Below are 25,709 nucleotides of genomic sequence, written 5' to 3'. Positions count from 1 at the left end.
TAATGACCTTAATTTTTGCTATATTAATATAATTAATTATCTTAATTACATATACATATAAATAATTAATATAAGCAGCATGCTTAGCAAGTTGTTTGCTTAATAGAGTACTAGAACCTGAAAAATAATTTGATTTCTCTTTGCCTTCAAATTGCAGTAGTGAATTGGTGCTGCTTCTAAGATGAAAGCTGTGTCATGTATTCATTTGATCTAATATAGGGGAAAACCTTGCAAGATAGTTTCGACTTAACCTGTTCTTAGCACCTCTATGCTTTTGAATAAAATGGCATTTAGAAATGTTTTCAGGTAAATGTACATCAGTAATATGGGAAGACTTTTTGTTAGCAGTGTCTCTGATATGGACACACGCCATTGAAATCAATTCTTCCATTGTCACTGTAAACTTCTCATGAACAAATGTATGTTTTCATCATTGTGTTCTGTCTTGATTTGCCAGTAAATTAGCTGAAATGTGCCTCTTGATAGCTTGCAAGTTAAAGACTGTACCTGGGTTGGAAATAACTCTTTAGTAGTGACTAAACAGTACTGTTAAACGAAGTTAATATATCCTCTTTCCTCAAACTTCTGTTTCTGTTAATTTTTCTGATCAGGTTCATATCTTCCTGATGGGAGTGCACTGGATCCTGATTATTACTTCTGTACAATCAGCTCTAGCTTTTCAGTTTCTCCTCTCTTCAATGGTATTAACAATAAAGAGTTTAACATCCCACTGGAAATGCTCCGTCAGCTGTTGAACATGGTATGCAATGGGTTCTTACAAAGGCTGTAGTGAGACTGTATTCTAGATATTCATGTAAGAAATAGATGCAGTTTAAGTTTTAAGCTTTTAGAATTCCAAATAAAGAGACAGTGTTTGTCTCTCAGGCTTTTGTAATGTTATTTTTATGGCATGTAACATTATGCTTCAGTAGTATTCCTATGAATCATAAAGAATTTGGAAAATCAAAGTAAGTTTATGTGAACTTACTTGATTTTCCAAATAAGTTGACAAAACTTCATGTGTGAGTATTTCAGACCACTTGATCTGAGATAACTTAAATACTGCTAGCTGCTGAAGTACAAGATTGGCTTTTTTTTGTGAGAATGAGACCCTTTTCTAGAAGAGTTTATTTGCTGGGAATTCATGCAAGTGACAAAAACTACTAGCCCTGTCTGCTCCCTGCAGCAGCTATTTTGGAACAGTACACAGATACATTTATTCTTGTTGCAGCCAGAAATTCTTGTAGCCTTAATTTCATCTGAAACTTTGTGGTCTAGTGATTTGTGTTTTCTGTGCATGGGCAAAATTGTATTGCTTTCAAATCACAGTCACCCACAGGAAACATTTTTTTTTTTTTCTTCATTCTGTAGGTAAAACAGATAGTTGGGGATTCTCTGCTGAAGACCTTAGATGCGGTTGTAGCTGAAGTTGCAGAGGTATGTTCTTTAATTCCTTGTCTGATGACTATTTTTTTGTCTTAATAATTAATACTTGGAAATTTGTTTTCTACGTATGTAAGGTATGCCTTCTCTTTACAAAATTACACTAATTCCCTGTTTGAACTGTTCTTTCAATGTTTTAAATCTAGCCTTGAACTGTGTAAAAATGTGGGGGTGAAGGGGGAATGTTTTTCACTTACACAGAAGGAAATAGTTATTCTCCTAAAAAATGAACCATTTTCTTACTTTAGCTGTGTTGTCTCATTAAATTACAGCATTGGTTGCCCAAAACTGGTTTACTGTAGACTAAGGTCTTCATCACGTATTACAGTAATGTTGTCTTTTTTTCATGTAGACACAATGTGTTGGTGGTTTTCTGGCTTGGAAATAACTGCTGCTCTTTTTGGTGTCATTTCTATGAGTTGAATAGGGTAACAGTTTGTTGACATTTACTTTCAGAGGTGGCATACTTGTTTCTATAGGGCTGTGGGTCCTTGTTCTCCCCTACCCTGGGTGCAGTTCTGCGACAGCCTCCACCACGTTTTATGGAGTTAGCCTCACCCCCTTGGGAGCGTAAAGCTGTGTTGAAAAGAGTATGTGTTCAGTTGCGTAGGAAAAGGGCTTTGCTGTTCCCTCCTGTCTTCCTTGAAGTACTGCCATATTTGAAATGTAGGTATAAGTGCAGACAGCTTCAGTTTCTTTTTTTGCCATCTCAGTAAAATGAGAGGTTTAAATCCTCCTCTTAATTTTTCTTTTTTTTTTTAACAGTTCCGTTCGAGAGAACATATATGTGCTTTTCAAATCAAAAGACTGACTGAATCTTATTTAATGCATTGAATGGCTGTACTTTTTCTTTTAATAAAAGTAGACGGGAAAAAGCTGTGAGAGTACTTCTGGTAGCTGTTTTAAGTGCTTGTTTACGTTGTAGAGGGAAACAATTATGTGACTTGAGTAAGATTTATTATCCATATAATGGAAAATATTTAATTTTGAATCCAGCAGGTTACTTCTTTTCTCTTTCAGACGGGTGCTAGTACAGATCTCTATTATAAAACATTCAGTGACCCTCTTTATCTTGCTCAGTTTAAAATGCTGAGAGACACTTTGTACTATATGAAAGGTATAGTATTTGTATTTTTTTTTTTATTTATCCTTCATTATGTTTAGTATCCAGAGTGTTGTCTGTATTGTATTGAGTGCTTGAACATTGGGGTTTGAGTTTTCTGGGAACTCTGCCTGTCCTGTAAAATTTGTATTTTGAAATGTTTTCATATATAAAAAAGGTACTATGGAAACAGGACAAAAATATTTTTAGCACCATTAAAAGGATTAATAGATGGCATTTCATTTGTCTACTCAGTGGTGGACTTTGCTATGAAATTTATGGTACAGGCAGGATATAAACTTCATTAAATAGTTTGATTTTTAATGTAGCAGTGGATTTTATGTATGTTGTCATTCTTATACACTGACTTCCATCCTTCTAGTATAATGCTGTTTCCTTTTATTTCTTTAGACCTTCCCAACTCGTTTGTGAAGGAAATACATGATTTTGTGCTAGAGCAATTCAACAGCAGTCAGTCAGAACTTCAGAAAATCCTTCATGATGTGGATCGACTGCACAATGAACTGAGTCCTTTAAAACTGCGTTGTCAGGCTAACGCTGCCTGTGTGGATCTCATGGTGTGGGCTGTGAAGGATGAGCAAGGTAAAAAATGCTCTTCGGTCTCTGGAATGTCTTATTTTTTTTAAGTTGTAGAAATACTTACAAGGTCTCTGAGGGTAGATGATGCTCAGAGAAATATAAAATAAATTTCACTGCAATACTTTTTGCTATTAGAATACAAGAGTAAAACTTCCATCAAAAAGTTGTCAGACAAGTTGGCTATGTAGTTAGACATCTCTTTATAGAAATGGAAACAAACATCCTATTGGCTTATCTACAAGAGATGGTATAATTGCTGCATTATATGCAGCTCTTATTTTCTAGTTTATGTTTTTTAATTATCGCTCTTAGTGTCTTCAGTGTTTCTCAGTTGTTCTTTTAAAGAAAAAGTTTTTTCTTCATTGCTATCAGGACTGGTAAACCCTCACTTTTTCTCCATTTTCTTTCTTGTATAATTCTTATGCCACCTCTGAATATTTGAAGGATATTTTTTTTTCCTTTGGACTGTGCAATACCTAATTTCTGTCAGATGTGAAGTATGCTCAAAACCAACTTTAAATACTGTCATTCTTTCAATCATAGTGTTTGACAGAGCTGTTTGGTGCAGATAGTAAGTTTCCAAAACTGTTTTTGCAGAAGCAGCACTAAATCTTTTTGAGGATTTGTAGTATGAAGAGAGTGAAGTTGATAATTTTTCTGCATTGTTTTAGAATTTCCAGTAAGCATTAGGATTTGTGTGACCTGATAACAAATCGATAAATATAAATTTTTCTGTTGGATTTTTCATTTAAGGTGCAGAAAACCTGTGCATCAAGTTATCAGAGAAGCTGCAGTCAAAAACTTCAAGCAAAGTCATCATTGCTCACTTGCCACTGCTAATTTGCTGTTTGCAGGTCTGTCTTTACAGTACTTGTCATTACCATATCAGTGAGTGAGAGTTTGGGGACTTCTGCAGGTTGACAGAAGGATACTTTTTATCTGCTATTTGTATTACTTTCTATCAGTGTGTTCTATGTTTGTATTTAGAGGTCTGTTGTGGAAACTAGAACTGCAGTAGAGTAGTGCTTTCAGAATTTTCTTAGTTCAGCTACTTCTTGAAGAGTAATATTCATGACGGTTTTTTAAACCAGTATTTCATTTCTGAAATATTTAGATTCTTAGTCCATTACATAAACAGATAAAATACTGGGACTGGCAGATCACCGAGTTTTAAAGCTAAGACTTGTTTATTCTTGTTTTTATGTCTTCTTGTTCGCACTTATTCATAACCTTACAAATCCGGTGTTTTCCACCACATAGTAAATAGTAAGTTATTAGGATTCTCTAAATGTTGGAACTTGTTCAGTAACTTTATTTTTAGCAAGTGCAGTTCATTTCATGTCATTCTTGTGAAATCACCCAGGAAGGGACAGCAAGGCTTGACTGGCATGACACACTGTAGGAAAACCTACAAGAATTAGAGGCTTAAAAGATCTAAATCTTCCACTGAAAACTGAATCCCTCTGAACTGTGTATGGTTTGGTTTGGTGGGGTTTTTTGGTTGGCTTTTTTTTTAGTTGAGCTGAAGTTGCAAGCTTACAGTTGAAATAAAAATTGTGCTGTTATATTCTAAAGCTATGTTATGCTTGCTTTTTTTTGTTGTTTAGGGTCTAGGTCGTTTGTGTGAGAGGTTCCCTGTTGTGGTTCATTCTGTCAATCCATCTTTGAGAGACTTTCTTGTGATACCGTCCCCAGTGCTTGTGAAACTTTACAAGTATCATAGTCAGTATCACACAGGTAAGGGAAAAAAGCCACATTTCAAAGGGTATGCTAGTGATTGTTTTCCAGCTTGTATGGCTTTTTGATGCTTTTGGATATTTTGTGGTGATAGAGCTGTAGGGGCAAATGGAGATGGATTTATGGTTTTTGTTTTGGTTTTTGTTTTTTTTTTTTTTTTTTTTTGAGATGGAAGGGTGGAATGCAAACCAAGTTCTGGTAGAAGTGTGTCTAAGGGCAAGCAGTGTATGTAGAACTACATTTTATCCTAGCAACAATATAGCTGTTCTGCTGCTGCTGAAATGGAGTACTTCTGTCCTAAGTAAGATCACCAGCAAGTATAGTGTGATACTACAGTATTTAAGGTTGTATTATGTGTGTCAACCTCCTACGTTCCATTCAGAGCAGTTTGCTTAGAGCTTTGTCAATGTGGGCCTTCAGAGACCTCCAAGGACAGGGATTCTATAACCTGAGCCAAGGCACAATTATCCTCATAGTGGTGGCGGCAGGAATCACATATCCAGTTGGAACTTTCCTTGTTTCAAGTTAGGGCTGTTGCGTCTCATTCTCGTATGAAGCCTGCTTCTGTCTTATTGGTAGCCTACTTTGCATTTTGGAAGGCAGCTGTTTAGTCTGTCCAAAGTTGCCTTTTCTGCAGGCTGAACAAGGTCAGGTTCCTCAGACTCTGCATCCATGTCCTGTGCTCCAGCCCCATGACCATCTTGATGGCATTTGGCAGGTTTTTTGTTGGTTGTTTTCAAATTGTAATGTCAGGTTATGATTTTGAAAAAGAAAATGTTCAGTTTAAATCATTTGCATAATGCTAAAGCAGAACAGGTAAAATGATAACTGAAAGTGATTAATTTAGGAATAATTATTTAGGAATAAATATTAATTATATTGAATACAGTAAACACAGTAAATTTTGTATAGCTAGTGGCAACACATGCACTCTGAGAGTCCTTCAGTTCAACTCTGAGCTGTAAAGTAGGTTGTTTTGCACTCGCCAGATATTGCTCTGGCTGTGCGCACTCATCTTGGGGGAAAAAGGGTATTTCAAATGTTGTTGATTTCTGTACTCTGTGTTCTGAGTAGGTGGTAATGACATCAAGATTAGCGTAACCAACGAGCATTCAGAGTCTACTCTAAATGTAATGCCTGGCAAGAAAAGTCAACCATCCATGTATGAGCAGCTGCGTGACATTGCCATAGACAACATCTGCAGGTAAGAGGGACTTGCACCATGTTGAAACGTGTTCATGTCCCTAGCTGAAAAGTATTGTGACGGTTTAGAAAGGTGCTGCTCTAAAAGGCTTTTTGCCTTTTCTGATCGTGATTCTGATCCATTTTCTTTCAGACATCTTTTGGTTCTGTTTATGTTATGTAAAATAACAATTCAGTCTCATTGCTTCCCACATATGTAATTCAAGTTAGTCACCATTTTGATACTCAGCAGGGTTTTTGTTTTCTGCTGAAGATTATCATGTTGAGTGAGCCTCCTGTAACAGGATTGTTACATGCACAAATGTGGGCAGTGTAATGATTATTCTTCCCTTCTAGACAGCTACAGAGAGCTGGAGGGAAGACAGATAGTTGGTGACTAGAGATGAGATTGACGTTTCCAAAGCAGTGGATTCTGAGTTTACATTATTGCATATCCCCATCTTTATTGTTGCTGGAGAAAGCAGCAGTAGAAGCTCTGCTCATTTTTTAGAAATACGTCAGCGTTAAAATACAGCAGCCTTCCTAGGCAATCAGTTCTTGAGTATAAAGTTATTTCCCTTACACCTAGCATGCATTTATAGTAGTAAAAAGTAAAATGTTTAATTCATGTTCTTTGTTTTTTTCCCCTCTGGCTCTTCTAGCAAGTTTTCTGTTTATTGTTATTCCAGGTGCTTGAAAGCTGGCTTGACTATAGATTCAGTGATTGTTGAGGCCTTCCTTGCCAGTTTATCTAACCGTCTGTACATTTCTCAAGAGAGTGATAAGTAAGTTGTTAGTGATCAAACCAATTTTTCCTTCACTTAGTGAACCTGAAGCTTATTTGTAGATATAAGTATGGGCAGCATTATTTTAGAATTAAGTGTCTCTGGGATTCGTGGGATTGGTATGTGGGGTCAGGATCTTCCCATGCAAGTCTTTGCAGAGCTGAGCCTTTGTTTTCATACTGAGAGGTATGGATTTATTCTTACATGATTGAATCAGCAAATCTATGGTGAGTATTAGCCAGTTTTGTATCCTAGATTGAGTGACACTCTCTGCTGTATCATTCAGGCATCAGCCATCTTTTATGGCTAGACACAGCTTGTCACTCGTGGCATTTGACTTGCTTCACTTCTGAGAGACTCGCCAACCAAGAAACCTCCAAGGAGAGGTCCTGTCTTTTCTTAATGTTTTGCAGATCACTTTTACCTCTTGTCACTTGTTTCTAGAACAGTTTCTTCATGGATTAGTGTGGATTTCTTGGATAGTGTGTTTGTAGGTGGGTTGGTTTGGGTTTTTTTTGAAAACCAACCTGTGTAAGTATATATCTGTAATGTTAATGTTGAGAGTAGATGGATATATAGAGTGACAATATTAAAGCCGTTAGTGATGTTTAAATTTAGTATATGAACTATTTCTTACATTAATGTAACCATGCTTGGAGTTCTTGATAACTGTTGAACAGTTACGTGTATCATTTTGTATCATTTGTTTTTTTGTAACAGGGAAGCTCATTTGATTCCTGACCACACAATTCGTGCTCTAGGGCACATTGCAGTGGCTCTGAGGGACACGCCAAAAATGATGGAACCCATCCTACAGATCTTACAGCAGAAGTTTTGCCAGCCGCCTTCTCATCTTGATGTACTCATCATTGATCAGCTGGGCTGCTTGGTCATCACTGGAAATGTAAGGAAAGAACTCGTCAAGAAAGTGCCAGTTCATGTTCCCTTTCTTTTAGTTAAAAAGTTAAAAAAATTTTAGAAACTACATTTGCAGAAGTTTTTTAAGGTTTTTCTTTTCTTCATCACAGGTATGTGCTTGTACAATCCTCATTTCTCTGTGACATCAGAAAACAAAAGCTAATTAATGATATGTAAAGTGCTGTCCCTGTAAAGATTATTTCCCATAGAAAATAATAAAAAAAAAAGCCACCAAACTCATTGCTTTCAGAATGTAGTAAGAAGTTTATAAACTTGGCCAGTGTCCCAAATAAGCACACAGTATTTTTTTTTTATCACTATTTAACTTTCAAAGTCTTGTAGGTCCATACATTTAAAAGTATAGATTGTCTTCTTCAGTCATAAAAGGAGTAACTAAATTTTCAGAATGTCATTTGTGCCTCTGGCAATTAATTGCCTGAACTCAGACGTCTGAAAAAGTTTTCCATCAGCCAGGGCAGAGTTAAAGAACTTAATACATTTTGTAAAATAATGAAAGCATTTCCACTGTGTGCTTTATGGAAGCTGAAACTGTTGCTCAGGCTACGACTAGATACCTATCTGAAGGACTTCCTAATACTTAGTGTGTTTTAAACGTTGTTCTTCAGAGAGATTGTATTCAATAAGCTCTACTTAATAATTTTTTTTTTTTTTTTTTTTTTTACAGCAATATATCTACCAGGAGGTGTGGAATTTGTTTCAGCAAATCAGTGTTAAAGCAAGCTCAGTTGTTTACTCTGCCACAAAAGACTATAAGGATCATGGATACAGGTAACACTTTGCTGTGTCCCTTAAATGTATGAATACAATATTGAACATCCTTTATGTTACATCACGGATTTTCACTTTTTTCCACTGTAAGTTTTATAAAAAAGTTATAAATGGTACTGTTCTTTTTTTTTTGTGTTAAAAAGTAATATATGTTTAAAAATAGTAGCACTTCATAATGTAGAGATTCCTGAAAATGTTTTTCACAACAGGTAGTATTAATTTTTTTGTTCTCCCCTCTGTAAGGAGTTAATGTTTGTAAATGATATTTGACACTGATGACTTACATTATCTACAACTAGACTAATAAATCTCTCAGCCTAAAAAAAAAACGATCAAGTTCCACTGGGTTTTGTGTGTGTGTGTTGCGTTATGTTTGGTTTTTTTAAATGTCATCCCAGTACTACTTAGGGATTAAATGCAAACAATTAACAATTTAATTCTTAGTATATAAATATGGATTGTAGTCCCTGTTACAACTAAAGATTATCACTGTCTTTGTTGATAGCTGGAGTAGGCTGGATATCTTCTAATGCACTATGATTCTATGTGAGTGACTGAGAGGACTATTCCTGTCAGTACGTTTTAACATACTGTCTGACCCAATGCAGTCTCAGCTTTGACAGCTGATACTAGGTCTGATTCTTCTGCTCAGGAGCTTTCCCAGTCCAGAAACACATCCCTTTCTGCTGTTTGTAGCCATATCTGCTCCAGGGAAGTAATTTCCTTTTGGCCGTGACAGCATCATAAATGAAACATTTTCCAGAGGCAAAGCTTACAACTAGTTTTTTGCTTCAATACTGATTGAATTTCAATTATCAGTAAAGTGACGTGTTATTCATAAAAACAAAAAACAACACACACCCCAAAAAAATCTTAAGTGCAAAAAAGTCAGCAGCTTTATTAAAAGAGTTACAATCAACGTTATGAGGAAAGCACTAAAAAGATAAAACTTTAAGGAATTGCTTGTTCATAACCTTTTTTTTCTTCTTAGACACTGTTCTTTAGCAGTCATTAATGCCCTAGCTAACATCGCTGCTAACATTCAAGGAGAACACCTTGTGGATGAACTACTGATGAACTTGCTGGAACTGTTTGTTCAGCTTGGGCTGGAAGGGAAGAGAGCTAGTGAGAGAGCAAGTGAAAAAGGACCAGCACTGAAGGTCAGATATTCACTGTTCATCGTATGTAGCTGTGCATTTATATGGATGGCACTATTAGATGTAGTCTTCTGCATGTTGGTTTTTTTTTTCTAACTAAAACCACACCCTGACACACACAGAAAAAAAACCCTTGATTCGTGAAGCCTGAGAATGTGTCCTGATCATGGAATATGAGTGAGGGTCCCTAATGTCTTTCAAACACCTAACTAATCTGTGTATAGTATCTGAGACAAAGCAGCGGCATAGCTGTTGTTCACCTGAGCCTGTTTGGTGTGAAACTGAGTGAAGTGTTAGAGACAGAGCTCTATAGAGAAATAGTGAATGCTGACTACTGAACGCTTCTTACTAATTCCTGAAGTGTCTTTAGGTGTGACAAATTTCTAATTTTAGTGGTGCCTTTAGATCATAGGAAAACCCAAGTTGGAAGGGACTTCAGGAAGTCATCTAGTCCAATTTCCATCTTAGAAATAGTCAGCTTATGCAATGAAGCTTAAGCTTAGAAGCAGTGAAAAATCTCAGCCTTTCCCACAGGATCTTCCTCTTTGCTTTAAAATTTACTCATAAACAAGCTGTTAACCCGACTTTTGTTCGTGAGATACATATTGTTGTTTGAAAAGCAAAATGTGGATGCTTCCTACACATAAAAACCCAGAGCTTTCCTCCAGTTACGTTCTTCCCTAGCGTTCAGATTCTGTAACCTCTTGGCATTCATGCAGTGCCTTAGGATAGCTTTTAAAAACTTGCGGTGTTTGATAGTGATTTTTATATGCAAGAAAGACACTTTTATGTTGTAATAATTCAAATGTGTTCATACTGGAAAATTAAGGTTTTCTTAGAGATGCGGTTTGAGAGCTGTTCCCAGTTTTTTAGGGCAGATAGGTAACAATTCTTTTTGAAATAGGCGTATTTTTCCTAATAGTGAGGGGAACAGTGTGGGGTTTTTTTCGTGTTGACCTCTTTCCCCCCCACCTTCCTGTGCATGCTATGTTTTAATAGTACTAAGTTCGTCCTTCATCCTTTTTATGGGGTGAGTGAACTCTTGGTAAATCCCTCTGAAATGAATCTGCTTTGAAGACAGATTGCATTTAATCAGGAATGCCAAGTCTTCTTTTAAAAGGGAGCTAGAACATGTCTAGAATCTGGTTTTCATGAAGTCTGTGGTGGAAAATGTCTCTCCACAGGTTTCATAGATTCTTTTAACCACAGATAAGTGAGCTGAAATGGTGGTAAACATATTGTAAACAGTGCTCTAAAATGACACTTCTAAATAAGTTTCCACCCTCCTCCTTTCAGGGATATTTTTCCACTGTTATTTGGGATCACTATGGGAGACTTAACTGTTGCACTGACTTAAAGCAGCCTGCAAACAAAAATATGTAATTGATTTAACACGGATTTGAGCTAGGAGGCAGTGTTTCTTTATTATGAAGATATTTCGAGCAGTTTTCACTGGAACACTCTTTACTCAATGTAGAGTAGAAGTTATGAAAGGTATTCTGAAGACTGGGTTACTTCATTTTCAAGAAGAGATAAGTAGGTAAAACACTGCACATGCTGTTCTCCCAAACAAAAGCAGTGTTTTTCTTTGATACTTTGCCTATGTTCTCTGCTTCTCAGCATACCTTTTTATGGACTTAAATTTGCTTGCTAGCCATTAAAATGCTTCAGTGACTTATTCTGTTTTAAACCAGATTTTTCAACCATGCAAAAGTGGCTTCTGTGAGGGGAAGAAAAATAACCTTTTTGTGGGTTTGTTTTTTTTGTGCTATTGCTGATAGTTAACACTAATGTCCCCTGAGTATGCCCAAGGATGGAAGTCATTGCATTTTCTTCATCCTTAGCGCCATATACCATCATAAAGAGGCTGCTATTCCATTTTTGTAACAAAAATGCTAGTAGAAAAGTAGGTTTTCTACAGTTCTATTTGTTGGTGTCGTGTGCTGGATTCTGCCTATCTCAGCTGACTCTGCAGCACTTTGCTGTGTGCAGTGGACTGTCCTGATGCCAGCAAAAAAAAGAACAGTGACTTTTTCCAGTTGTTCCTACCCCTTAGAGTGACTTGAGGGCTGTTCTTTTACTCCCTTAAAAAATATTAAAGGGTCCATCTGTTTTGCTTTATCTTGGACACTACAGGAAGGATAACTAAAATGTGTTTTAGTTGGGTTGTGTCATTATTGTTTCATCTGAAGACTGGCTTTGTTTCTCCCTCCTTCCTCTTCCTCCTCCCTCCTCCTCCCTTTTTCTTTTTGCTCCTTTTGGTTTATTCCAGTTCTTGCAAAGCTGTACCCTGTTAGCATGTCTGCCTTGCCTCCTCCCTGTGGGGCCACGGTCTCTGTACCTGGCTCTCTCTTAAGAAGGAAGATGGAGAGTTCTCTCCCTCCCAAATCCAGTGTGGAGGGACATGGGAGGGAGGGAAGAACTTCAGAGAGACGTCTCTGAGCATGTTATCTGTGCCTTCACTCTTTACCTTTACCAGAGAAGTGAGACAGCATGCTGTGTGCAGTGAATGTTTTCCGTTCTTAAACACTGTATTTTGCCAAGAGCAGCACACTGTATAGAGTGCAATTAATAAGTCCTAGTAAGTCAAAGGAAATATGTATTCTTCTTAAGCTTGCTATATTTCAGTTGAAAAGGTTTTTCCCCCTGCTTAAATAAATTCTTGATAATGGTGTCTTTTTACAGACTTGTTATTTTTTGCTTTGTTTTAGTAGTAAAATGAGAGTTCTAGTAAACTATTGACACTTGTCTGTGGCCACCCATTTAATGAGAGCATTTTTCTTGCAGTTGTTGAATGTTGGGGTAGATGCAGCGGTAATGAATATTTCCCCCCCCCCCCCCCCCCCCCCGCTTTAACTTCCAAACACAGTAGACTGTGTTGGAGGGGAAAAAACAACCCTTCAATAGTTTATGAGGAGCCACCTGAAGAGCTCTGAAAGGCTCCAGGGTGTGCCCAGTCCTGTGGATATCTGAGGCACTCTCTTGGCCACCTCTTGTACACCTATTTGCAAGATACAGAGCTGTAATTGGCAATATATGTTTTCATTTGCATAGACAGTAGGAGCGTTTGAAGTATGTCTTGTAGCAAGTATTTTAGAAATGCTTTTGTAGCTGTTTTGATAATTTCAATTTCCTTTTCCAGGCCTCCAGCAGTGCAGGGAATCTGGGTGTGCTTATTCCTGTTATTGCTGTGGTGAGTATCCAATGGTTGGATCGTTGCAAAAGGAATATTTTTCTCACGTGTCAAATACCAGTGCTATTTCATGGTCAAATGGGTTGACAAATAACTAGTGCAGAAGTAAGCATCCAAGAGAAATAGTTTTGTAAAATAATATTTCTTGCTCTAAGAGGGGGGGGAACATTTGTTAAATAATAACATATCTCTTAAAATAATGAATCTTTTGTTATTCAGGGTTAGATTGTTGCTAGTCATGAATTCAAGAGATTCATGAGCTAAATAATACCACAGGGGATATTTCTTTGAATAGTGTTTGATGTGCAATATAATAAATAGCACGTATCTGTGGCCTAAGGAGAAAAGTCAAAAAACTAAGTTAATAGAAACGGAGTTAAAAATAAATCTTGGTTTGGCAGAACAGTGAATTCTGCTGCTTAACAGGAGAGAGAAAAGAAAAAAGTTAAAAAAAGAATCATTGATAAAGGAGGGAGGAAGGGGAGGAAGTGTCCTCTGTCTTCTGAAACTATAATTGGCCGTCATGCTGAAAGCATTTTAGGAGATGTGCAAGGACACTGATGTCCATTCCAGACTCATTTATTTTCATGTATATCTGCTTTTGGTCTCACATGACAACTTTTTCTGCATGAAAAACTTTTTTAACAAAGTATAATTACTAATTCAGCCCAAAATTGGTATGTAACGGTTCTAGATCTCCAACAGAAAATGTGATACATCTGACCTGGGTTTCCAAGTCAGTAGGACTAGTTGCCTAACTGCTGTAGCTTTTACAAAAACTGTCACGTGTAGAAGATCTATAGACAAACTTAAACTTACTGGAGGACAAAAAGCAGCATGTCACTTTCTCCCCTCCTGAAGTAGAGTTCTTCTGTGGAACTTTTCCTGCACAGCTAGTGAGTGGGACAAAAGGGGAAAATGTATTACGTACTTACAGTAGGCATGCCTACTTGTAACTCGCTCATACTGCACGTCCATTAATAAGCAGAAAAAACCCATTCATTTCATCCTCTGTGCTCAGAAACCTCTTTACTGAGGCTTTTCAAAGAGAAGAGTCTAAAATTAGCATTGGTTAAAGATCAAAGAACTGTTTCTTTCCTTCCCCTGTCTCTTGCACCACTTTCCAACATAAGCTCTTCCTGAATTCGCCAGCGTCGCAAGGGCCAGATCCTAGCTTCACAGAGATGTGTTTATCGGTGTCTTCAACTGGTGTTCTTCAATAGCTGCTCAGGTTATGCATGAATTAGCTAGTCCTGTTTTGAGAGAGACATCCTTGTGGGTTGTATTTTTCAGCTGTCAGTAATGCCAGTACTGATGTGAGTGAAAGCAGGACTGTTTCTTGCATATTGAGAAAAGATTGGTGCTTGTTAGAGACTTAATATAAAAGTTACGGAAGTACTTCTCTGTTTCAAATTTTTATTGATGATATATTTCTTCAGAATAACTAGTGGTAGCTACATTTTTCTTAACCAATGTGACCTTTAAATGGAGTCACATAGTGCCAGAATCTGAAGCAAGAGTTAATGGTTACATTATGGTTGTTGAAGCAAATATTTGACTTTCTTGCACAATGTATGAAGATCATGAGTTTTGAGCAGTAGCTGATTTGCTTTTCTGCTCGACCTCTTTCCCTTGAATAATTTCTGTTACTTAGGTCTCAAAAACCCCTTATTTCAGATGCTCCAGCTCATTTAATCATTGATAATATACAGCATGCATATTTAATCTTTTGCATATGCTTTTCTTTTTGCATATAGAAAAAAACAATAAAATGCATATATGAACATTAATGATTTCTGTTGTGAACCTTCAATGCTGAAAATTGTCCCCCACATGGTGGGCTTACAAGCAACACAATGTGAGACAGGGATAAAGAGAACCATCTGAGCTTCTTATTCGATATCAGCTTTTCATCACCCTTCATCTTATACTGGCTGATAATTCACTGGCTGTCATGTTGAAATGCATTGTGTATGTGGCAAATAGTTGTAGTAGATGCAAAATTACAAATGGCAGTATTTAAAAGTAAAATAAAATCAGTAAGTTAATATTGGAAAACACCTTTCTAAGAGAATTCCTAATCCTTAAGATAACTGCTGGTTTATACCTTAATTTGTGTTTTTTTGCTAATATAAGACAAATTTATAATATAAGTAGATTTAGATAGATACAATATTTGATACTGCAAATAATAAAAATACTGTCACTGGATTGTGAGGCATGCTTTTTTAAAAGGTACAATGCAAAGGAAGGTATGCAAAGTTGAGTATGTTCATTGGCTTTGATAACTTGAATGTAAGGTGCAACTCTGTTCCTTGTACTGGGTAGGTAGTAATATGTTACAGAGCTCAGGTGAATTTTTGCTTTTTCAGATGTGAAACAGGCTTTGTATGGCATTCATGTTATTACCATAATGATTCAGAAAGTTTACAATCTTAGTTTTAAGACTTGAAAGATTTTTTCCATTGAATCAAATATGGAGAGTATATTTGTGTTCTTAACCAATGTGATTGCTATAGTTTTGTAGAGAGGATTAGGTGATACTTAGCTGGTGAAAAGAGCGTTTTGATAGCTGCTTTCACTATAAAAAGTATTCTAAGGATGTTTATATAATTTACCTGTTTGGCCTAATTCTGATACTGCTTGTACCAATGAAAATCGGAGAACTGTATTGAAAAGGATACAACTTAGGTTGGGGAAAAGTAGTAGATCCCTTAAATATTTTATTCCTCCAAGACATTTTTATCTTCTGTTATTCAGTGCGCTGGTCCATAAGGTTCATTGTGTGTATCAGTCTACTAAATTGTGCAAGCAAAAAACTCTTAATATAGACACCTACTCTTTTTTCACTTTAGATTATGTAAAACACCCAAGGGAGGCTTAGGTTTCTAAGGCTGGTCAGGTGTTCAGGTTTTCCTTATTCCTATTCTAAAAAGTCGTTCTAGCACAAATTTAGAGCTAAACTTCAAGAATCCAGATAGTCTGAATATTTTATTGATTACGTTTTATACGTAGAACACAAAGGGTAAGTTACTTTGTGATTTATTTTTTTAATACACTTGTATCGATACATGGCACTAACCATTTTAAGTTGCAGTCAAATTATCTACTGCTATGAGTCCATTCATGTGAAACTACCTGTAGATAATATCATTTCTTTTGATACCAGTGGCTTTTATATTGGCTAATATGACAATAAAATTCTCTTCGTGATACTGGTATATTAACGTGTGATTATACAGCCCATGTATAACAGTATGTTGGAGGTCGTCTTTGCTCTTAAGATTTGGCTGGGTTGACAACTCTGCCCATGAACAGAAGGCAGCTGGTACGATGTTCGTAGATCAGAAACAAAAAGGGGCGGTCAACAATAAAGCGAATCTGAGTAGAAAGAGGCATGAACCCGACATTGGTTATTGCTCCAGCCTCTGTACCTTCCTCATTCACAGTTATTGTGCCTTGATGATTGAACTGTTTAAACAAATGAAAAAAGGAAAACAAACAAAAAAGAAGTTTAGGATTTTGGAAGTATATTCAAATTATGTACTTACAGCCTTTCCCCTGCCCCGTGTTCTGCACGTGGTTCTGTTGTGACAGTTTTGCCGATAGCTCCTGTGCAGCAACAATCGTTTGGTTGCTGTTCCTGACTGACCACAACACTGTTGGTGCCTTTGACATCTGATTAAACATGTCCCTCACTAGATGAATAGACTAAGACATGCAGAGAAACCCAAATCCCCTCCTATGTCCTCCAGGAAAGATGAGAAAAAAATACTCTTTTAGCTTACTGTGAATTGCTTTTACTGTGTTGCCATGTTTTCAGGTGATACAGTTTAATCAGAAAGGAAATGAAAAGAGAACAGGTATAAATACCTTGTCAATGGTGACTTTCTCATCCGATATACCAGAGTAGTCGCCTTTTTCATTGAACAGTTCTTCTATTCCCATGGATCTCAGATAACCGATCAGGTTGTAACTCTTCTCCAGCTTAAATTTAGGCAGAACCACTTCTCTTGTTCTGGTAAGAATAAAAACAAAAATTCAAATCATCGAGGAGGTAAATATTTGCATGACTCCTTTGCTTTGCATACCTGTCGTGGTTTGGTTTTTTTGCTGTTTTCAGCAAGCAGGACACAGAAGTATATGGGAGTGGTTATTGTACTTTCAGAACTTGGGCATCATTATTTTTAAGCTGTGTTTTAAAAAACTAATTCTCCTCCCAAAACTGTTAGTTTGTCAATTTAATATTTCACTTATGATTATTTACATTTTTTTATATGTATGAAATCCATGGCTTTGAGCAGTTCAGCACATGGTTGGATATGCTTGTAATAGTTGAACTGAGATTTTCTGCAGTACTACTAGATTGGAGATTGGTCACTTACTGTATACAATAGAAATAGGCCGGCTTCCTGAAGAGCATGTCAAATTAGCTCTTCATATCTTTTTTTCTGAATCAAGTCTGAAGACTACCTAGTCTCTCATCTTGCACAAAAGAGGCTATATAATTTTTTCTCTTCTGTAATTGTGATGTCCATTGTTGGTTACTGAGTGTGTGCCTTCACACAACAGCTATGTTGAAATGCATAGTGCTGTAATGACATAGGGTGCTTTTCCATATGATTGAGATCATTCTGCACAAATAAGCTGTTATTATCATACTCCTAGTTTTTTTCCTCATTGTAAGCTTTATCAATAAGCACTTCTTTACATCTACAACATTAAATATGTAATAGAGAGAATTTTGGAAGTCAACTAGAATTTTCCACTTCAGTTATCCTTGATTTCTTGATGGCATTTAAATTTTGAGAGATCATCGGTGCTGATTTTTACTTCAATAAATCCATCCTTTTGGGGTTCTTGTTGAGGTTTAATGGTTTTAATCAAAATGTTAGCTTCTGTGCTCTTTACTTACCCTTATCAATCTCATAAAGGAAATGCATTAAGAGTTTAACAAGATTTACTTTTCAGCAGATACCTGTTTGTCATGCTCTTCTGCCATTTTTCCACCACTTGAGGTGTTATCTGCTTTTCTAGGGCTTTCATGCCAGAGAGTTTGTGTGGAAGTACGATCAGCATGCTGATGTTCCCCACAAATGGGAGCTGGATCACGCTGCAGTCTAGCTCGGGGTCTGCAGCAGCGAGGAAGTTCCCTTTAGTCTGCATCATAGGGACCTTTATTGTTTGCTTCTCATTCAGACGGAAACTTCTCTTTGTAGTCATTTCCACTGGAAACTTATTCTCCCAAGTTCCTGTTAATACAATGCAGAAAACACATAAACCCCCACCAAGATTCTTGTTTAATTAAATCTTCCCAGATTAACAGTTTAGATTGAGCTTTAATTCATGTGAATTGAGAATTACTGTAGGAGTGTTGGTTTCAGTTAAGCCTGAATGAGAAGACAGGTTTTGAAGTGACATTGAAATTTCTGGCTTTCTAAATTTTAACTAACATTTCTCTGATTGGAGTGTTCTGAATTACAAAAGCAGGTAACACAAACTGGAGATGTGAAAGAGGCTGGTGTGTACTTCTTTCCTGCAAGGAACCTAGAAATTACAAAGTTTAAACAGATACAAAATACTTGACAGTGTTTGCACCTAGCAGAAAAACTGACACAGCTGTATTTTCTGAGAGAGCTTGATACTTGAAACCAGTGCTGAAGCAGTCTGTTGCAAGCATGTTATTGGTACATCAAGCTAAGTAATGTCTGGTTTAGTTCTGCGTAAAGTTATAAAAGATGTTATGCTGAAGGCATTACCTTGACTTAGTCCATTCAAGCCAATTAACTTTCTGTCTTAACACAACCTGAAGAGTTTGAATGTTGACTGCGTTAATTGTATGACCCAGTCTAATGTGATTTTGGCATGTCTGTGGGAGCCTATCATCTGACAGGTTGATGCCCGAATAATGCAATTTAACATACTTTGCAGGCCAGGAAGCTTTCCCATCAGGGTTTGAATTTTTCTATGTGAAGATTCTTTGGGTACCCCAAGTATTTGCTGACTGTGTAAAAAAAGGTGCTTTTTTTAAAGCAGTGTTCCTATTAATCTCTTTTCAGAACCACAGCTCTGGAAAAAACATTTCTTTCTTCATGGGCAGACAAAGCTAGAATTTAATAGTGGAATTAGGGTTGTTGGTATTTCCTGTTAATACTCTGGATTTTAGGTCAGCATTGGCAAGAAAGTAAATGGGGAATGTGGCTGTGACTGTGTATAGACTACAAATCTAAATTTAATCAATAACCATTTTCTAAAAGGTTGCAAGTGATTCTGAGATCCTTAATCTGACTTGCAAATTAACTGTGAAGTAACAAAAAAAGCCTTAAGTCCAACTTTCAGCCTAATAGTTTCTTTGTAATTGGTCCCAGGCTGATGGGGAGCAGTTTGAGAAGTGGTCAGACTATAGTTAATACTCTGAAGGGAATGGGATGTAAAATGGTTTATGCTATTCCCAAATTGTCTCACTTCTCAGGAGAACCCAACATCTGGCTGTTCTTCAGGGAGCAGAATTCACAGGTGTGGGACTCTTAACTAGCTAGCGACATGAAGCTGCTGTGGGCCAGGGGATCTTCAGCAGCACTGTCACCACCTGAGGAATGGGAGACACTTATCGGGTTTTCCTAGTAAAAGAGGAGCTGGGGAACTTTATTCTTTGGGTTCGTTTTTCCAAATGTGTTTGTCTTGGGGTAAAATGTTGTTCTCCAGCAGGAGGCATGTGTTCTTCTGGGGTCAGCTAAAACCGGTTGGGAATTTGACTTGTGACTTCCCATTTTGAATCTTCCACCAGGATTGTCTTTGGGATCAGTCTGTGGTGACAGATGTTGTCTCCACAGATTGACTTCTGCCTTGCATTCATGACTAGAATCTCAGAAAAGTAATTTTAGACCCGTCAAAATTTCAGTTACCAAAAGCTGCTGTGATCTACTGTGGCTAAAATAACCAGCTCCTACATGATAGGGGGCTCATAAATGATTGTTCAGACTTCTGCAGACTGGTGGGTAGATCTCAATTAGAGGTAGACTGGGCACCTATAGAAGATAAAACTTGCTTTTTACCTAAGTGAATAGTTCCTAATAGTTTCTTGATGGTATTTAATATAAAAGGAGCTTGAGATTTCACAGTGTTTGGCAAGTATGCCATTACTCAGTATTGCTTGTACTGTGCATCTCTCTATATCTGAGAACACTCATAGGTTTCTTAGATCTAAGGGCTTAACAGAGCTTGTCTGCAGTGGTACAAACAGCGTAAATATTGTAAATGGAAAGATGTAGACAAAAATTAGCATGTCTAGGACTAGTGGGGAAGCTAGGAAACTCGGGAGCAGAACTTGCTTTTAAGAAGTTTGGTTCCACTCAAAATAGTTACCAGGAGACTGTCAATGTAAAACAGAAGAATGGGAGACAGCAATATAGAACTGATCTTTCTGGTTTTGAGGGTTAGAAATTGCAGCCTTCAGCAGACAACACCAAGGCAGTTTGGACTAACAGGACTCCATGGGCAGAAGAAAAAGCCAAAAATCTTTTTGATCTTGGTGACTCAATAGTTCCAATATTAAAGCTATTTATTTTTTGGTGGTGTTTTTGTTACTTTGAGATGGTACAAGTATTTAATAATTGTAGAGTAGAACAAAATGGTATTTTAAGCTTGACTGAATTGTGAAACATTATGTATCTGTTTCACTTTGCCTAATCCTTTTCTTAGGATGGTCTAATGGAGAGTAATACCATGTATTTAATATGATATGTGATAATCAGAGATGTACTTAAGGATACAAATAAGTCCCTTTTCAATGGTATTTCAGAACAAGTGATTATTTGGATGTTATGCTAATGACTGCTTCAGATCTTTTAAAGGTACAAGTGGCATTATTCAAGGAAGTAATGCCTTGCAGGTGAATGGGGAAAGGTATGTTTCATAACCTTACAGGAATGGTGTTCCTGTAATCAAATGCTGAGAAGGCAGGCGTAGAAGAGCCTTTGAGCATTTGTTTCCTGAAAGCAGGGATGTAATTGGGAAAAGAAACTGCTTTATAAGTTATGGAAAGGAGTGTGTTGTATTTTCTTTTCTGCTAATCTGTCTTTCCTCACCAGTGTTTGAAGTCGCCTTCATCTGATTTTGATCTCAAACAGTCAGTAACATTTCCTTTTCTTCCTCAGTTCTTTCATTGGCACTTCCCACCTCTTGCTCATTTAATACTAATTTAATTTTAAAAGTTTGTTGAAAAATTAACAAAACTTTCAACCTGAGGAAGATAACTGTTGTTGAAAACCTCTCTACAGACTCTTAGTTTAAATGTAAAGAAATTGAAAACAAGAATTTATAGTAAGTATATATTGTACAGTCTTTAGTTCAAGCCTCTAACTCTTCAGCCTGTAGTGATACATGTGGGAGCCTGTATCAGCAGACAGTTCATGAATGTGTGTGTTGTTGGTTGTAGAAGAATACTGTTTTGGTTATTCTCTTCAGTCCCCTGTATAGGCTTGTTGACAAGGATCATGCTCTGTTCATATAAAATAAATACAGACTTCAAGCTGGAATTCTTTATAGTCACTCTTGTGAATCCTGAATACTTCAGAAATGTTAAGTGTTATAATTGAAATAAACCTGTACCATTAATGAAGTCAGTAACTTGAAGCAAGACTGAATGTGATTATTAACTTGGACATGAGTTAATACCTCTCTATCTGAGACTCCTACAAAGCTTATGCTTTCTGAGGGTATTCTGCATTTATATGTTGTTTTGTAGTCTCACTTTTAGACTGTAAGGCTTTGAGTGTAATAAGAATTTGCTGTATTTTTACAATACCCACTAGCTTCAGGGCGTGACTGGAAAATCAGTGTGCTACAGAAACACACGAAAATGAGCTAATAGAGATTCTTAATGAGGGAGTTGATAGGTGGTTTTGAAGTGTAGGCTAGATTTAAGTTCCATCTGGGATTTCTAATGAAGGTATGCAGTGAGTTGCAAACTGAGAAAATACATTGCTAAGATCGAACCAACAGATTCTTACCTTTAAAGTAAAGACAGTTAAGAATCATCATCAGCATTGTAGGGTTTACATTCACAAGAGCTTCCTTTATTAATCCTTTGGTCAGCTTCAAGATGCGTTCATTTGTTTTAGTTATGAAGTCAGGATCTGAAAAATCAGCTGGTTGGGCATCGGCAAAGTAGTATGTTTTCATATTGTTTCTGAAATCATTCAGAATAGAAAAGTCCTTCTGAATGTAGAGATCATTCACAGACCTCAGTGTATAACCAAAATTGCGCCTGAAGAGCCGATGAGTGAGTTTGCGGAAGAGATTATGAACAGTCATCAGCTCATATTTGGTGCTGGCATTAATGAATTCTTGAAAGCCAAGAACAGATAATACTTCCTGCTGAGTTTGACCGTTGAGACCCAGAGAAATCATAGCCATTGCAGTGGAAATACCAACAGGAGCCATGAGAATATTATCTGAAGAGTTGGCCTTGTCTGCCACACTGCGGTAAAGGTTGAAGCCAAAGTTTGCATTGAGGATATTGAGGCGCTGGATTCTGGTTTTGCCTTGGAATAGTTCAAGAATATTTCCTTGCTGAATTTCAGAAACCATGTATGGGCCAGCATCAATAATGTCGCTGTAGTCATCTTCGCCCAAAATCTTGTCAAGATCTAGATAGTCCTCTTCCTCCTCCTCTTCAGGAATCAAGTCGTTAGTGATCGTGTTTTCTCTGTGGAACTCGGGTGGTAAGTTTGGCATATCATAGGTCCCGTTTTCATGTGCATGCGCATCTTTAAGGCTTTCAAAATGCTCAGTGAAGTCCTTGACTCCACAAAATGTGCAGGTTATGATGAGAGCAAGGGCAAGCAAACAAAACAGGAACTTCATACTGACAGGTCAAAACCTGGAAGACAATGTAACACAGAGTTGAGTGTGTAATTGAATTTGTTATCTATTCCTTAGGTCCAGTCTGTCACAGCAGAAGGTCTATAGTTACCATATTTGACAGCTTTTTTTTTTTTTTTTTAGTGCAACACAGCTTAATTAGATGGATAAATCTGTTTTACTGGTAATTGGTTTTGCTTACATAATGCCTCCAAGCCTCCCAAAGAATTGGTTGCCTTCCTCCCCATGCAAGTGGTCATTACTGGTGTATTTCAGCAGCTACAGAATCATTACCTAAAATGTGTGGGACACTATAAATTTGTAACACTTAAAATGTGTGCTAACTGTGTTACTGGTGCATGCTAAAAATATGATGTGAAGTTAGTCTGAGGATTTGAGCTGGGTAGAAGGAGGGACTAGGCATCCACTACATGAGCATACCAGAAAGCTGAGATGTGCTGAAGAATTTCAAAAACAGATATCCTGTATGTAGCTACAGCAAAAATAGGAGTTTTATGGGAGTGTTTTTGGGAAAGCAAGGTTGAAATTTAGTGGAATAAAGGGGATCTAGGGATATAGCAACAAACCTGAAGATGTGTATTTGCACCAAGTAATGGTAGTGGTATTGCACTGTGGGAAGTGTCGGGCATAAATGTATGTCCTGGTCTGATTGTGACCTTACTCGATGTCTGTGCATGCTTTCTGCAGCTGTGTATCCTCATCTGCCGCTTCCGTGAAGGATTGGCTCGATTCTACTTTTTGTTTAGTTATCTTTTGTTTCAGTTTGCTTTCGTGTAGCACTGCACAACAGGTAGTACTCTGTTTCCGTCATGATGCAAATTCTCTGTAAGTTCCTGTTCCGACCTTTGTTTCTCTAGACTTAGTGTTATCCTGATGCTAGATTTCTAACCTTAGCTGTTTTAATTGAAAATATATTTAAGTAGAACCTGCATTTTTCTAAAGGGCAGCTTTATATCTTCTTGATCTACTGAGTATTGGACTATTGCAATTTTAAAATATTTTTAAAATCAAGAACTATCTTAGGTATGTATTGTTTGAAGAGAATCCATTGGTCTTACTCAGCTGTAAAACACTGTATCATGAAGTGGGTCTGAAAGACTTTTCACCATAATATCAGATTGCAGTAATTACAGTGATCTTAAAAAAGATAGGAGAAAGTGTAATTCCTTCCCTTGACAGTGAAAGAAAGACCAGAATATAAACGTTCAGTAATTCTGTACCAAGTGAAACTGTAATGTAGGTGTCTGAATGCCAGGGTCTTGTTTTTTGCTCAGACTTATTTAGAAAGTAATTTGCTGACATTATAAAGTCAATTTATGTTGATAGTACTTTTTTGAGTAAAAAGGTGATTATTTACAGTATTATCTGGTAGAAAACACTGAATACAGTTAAAACAAAAATCTTACTAAGATATATATTAAAATGCTTTTTAAATGAGCAAATAGTCCAAAGAGCTGTTCTGTAGAAGTAAAATATATAGGTATACATACCTGTATTATCAGTGAATAAAACCAGTGCTTGGCTTGAAGGAAAGTATTTTCAAACATGTTGTAGCAGGACTGAGGTAACTGAGCTAACAGTTTAATTTTTGAAAAACTCCCCCCAAACTAATTTGCCTGAAATCCTAAAACCATTTAAGGTGACTATCTCACTTAAAAAACTGTGGTGTTTTGCAACAATGATGGATCCACAGAAGATGCTTTTTAAATGGTTTTACACTGTGACTGGACAACATGAGTCAGTCTTTTTCTTACTATTTCTCCATAAATTCATTACTTTTTTCCCCGCCCCGAGGAGTCAGGCCCTTATGGCTGAGATACTCTGTCCAGTAACCGCTGATAAATGTTTTCTGCTTCTGGCATAGAAGAATTTTCTGTCTGTAGTTCCCAACTTTACATTCTCATCTTCACTAAAGTTCAATTATTGCTCAGCTGCATTTACACAGGCAAAACATTCCCTCCCTCTGCAATATATATGTCTCTGGTCAGATCTACCTAAAATTACAGAAAATGTAAATGAAGCTTACCTTTAAGCCACTGTACAGAAAGGATGTGTTGAACAGCCCAAGTAAGAGGAATGGCGGGGTTTAAATCTGAACTTTGACGCTAGTTTTTTGTGTATCTCCCAAAGTAAACATTCTCTAAACCAAACACTGCTAAACTTACTTCGTCAGCCAAAATCCCTCCCTTGCCTAGTGATCTCTGCTGAATTGTATGTTGTTTGTTGAACTACTTTTATGGCTTTGCAGGTACTTGTTCACTTTTGAGGAGGATCTTTGAAAAAAAATTCGGGTGTATGTAAAGTTTCAAAGTCAAGCATGCACATAAACTTGACTGTTAATGACTAGTGAAAGCCATGTCACTGATACTTTGTGCTAAAATGGGGGGCATTTGTACTGCAAATATGGTTGAGGCCTTGGTGCTTGTGATGGTTGGTCTGCTTCAGTCTGTGTTATGTTGGTGCAAACATTTGTGTTGCACAAGCAACTTTTTACTGTAGTTCCATTCCCCAGCTTAAACTGATTAGTTTTACTACAATCGAGGGATTTTTTTTTCATGTTTTTCTTTTTTAAATGAACAGCCTCCCTCATGATTTGCAAATATATCCAAAGTTGGCTTTATATAAGGTTTCACTGAAATACTGCTGGTTTTCGTACCTCAAGGGAATTACTGTGCAGTTAAAGAAAATGTCAAATTGGATTAGAATCTAACAGTTTCTTAATAAAGTTTACAGTAATAATATATAGTCATACTGAATAAAGCTTGCAGTTTAATGGGCCGTTTCCTTCATATTTTAAATACTGCCTGTGCTCCTAATGCTTTTTAGAATAACACACTATGATCTTTGTTACATAAATATATGTAAAATTGCATATCATGTTGGCTGGGAGGATAAACTGTGCTCCTCCAGTGGTAGCA

General features: G+C 37.0%; 2 protein-coding genes across 5 annotated transcripts in view; one reads left to right on the top strand and one right to left on the bottom strand.

Annotated features, from left to right (window-relative positions):
* Positions 1–25,709, top strand: part of PI4KA (phosphatidylinositol 4-kinase alpha) — a 63,221-nt gene that overhangs the window by 7,856 nt on the left and 29,656 nt on the right. For 2 of the 3 annotated variants that reach the window (XM_040603521.1, XM_040603536.1), the window contains exons 8-19: positions 612–760; positions 1,372–1,437; positions 2,464–2,560; positions 2,957–3,148; positions 3,899–3,999; positions 4,753–4,882; positions 5,954–6,086; positions 6,754–6,849; positions 7,570–7,753; positions 8,453–8,556; positions 9,548–9,716; positions 12,856–12,906. In XM_040603521.1, the coding sequence (XP_040459455.1) occupies positions 612–760; positions 1,372–1,437; positions 2,464–2,560; positions 2,957–3,148; positions 3,899–3,999; positions 4,753–4,882; positions 5,954–6,086; positions 6,754–6,849; positions 7,570–7,753; positions 8,453–8,556; positions 9,548–9,716; positions 12,856–12,906 (1,472 nt within the window). The remainder of the gene's footprint in view (positions 1–611; positions 761–1,371; positions 1,438–2,463; positions 2,561–2,956; positions 3,149–3,898; positions 4,000–4,752; positions 4,883–5,953; positions 6,087–6,753; positions 6,850–7,569; positions 7,754–8,452; positions 8,557–9,547; positions 9,717–12,855; positions 12,907–25,709) is intronic. The other variant, XM_040603527.1, reaches the window with a different exon arrangement.
* On the bottom strand, positions 7,817–24,943 carry SERPIND1 (serpin family D member 1). 2 transcript variants are annotated; one of them, XM_040603558.1, is made up of 6 exons: positions 24,818–24,943; positions 21,918–22,789; positions 17,885–18,158; positions 16,780–16,924; positions 13,726–13,799; positions 7,817–7,904 (listed from the first exon to the last, which is right to left on the bottom strand). In XM_040603558.1, the coding sequence occupies exons 2-6, from the start codon at positions 22,771–22,773 to the stop codon at positions 7,832–7,834; spliced, it is 1,422 nt and encodes a 473-aa protein (XP_040459492.1). In that variant the 5' UTR covers positions 22,774–22,789; positions 24,818–24,943; the 3' UTR covers positions 7,817–7,831. The 2 variants fall into 2 exon arrangements, with proteins under 2 accessions (XP_040459492.1, XP_040459485.1); XM_040603551.1 differs by lacking the exons at positions 7,817–7,904; positions 13,726–13,799 and adding an exon at positions 15,879–16,377 and having other exon boundaries at positions 24,818–24,942.

The sequence above is a fragment of the Falco naumanni genome, chromosome 1, assembly GCF_017639655.2.
Source record: "Falco naumanni isolate bFalNau1 chromosome 1, bFalNau1.pat, whole genome shotgun sequence".
Taxonomy (NCBI): domain Eukaryota; kingdom Metazoa; phylum Chordata; class Aves; order Falconiformes; family Falconidae; genus Falco; species Falco naumanni.
Note: the sequence above shows the minus strand (reverse complement) of the source record. Positions and strands in the feature narration are given on the sequence as shown.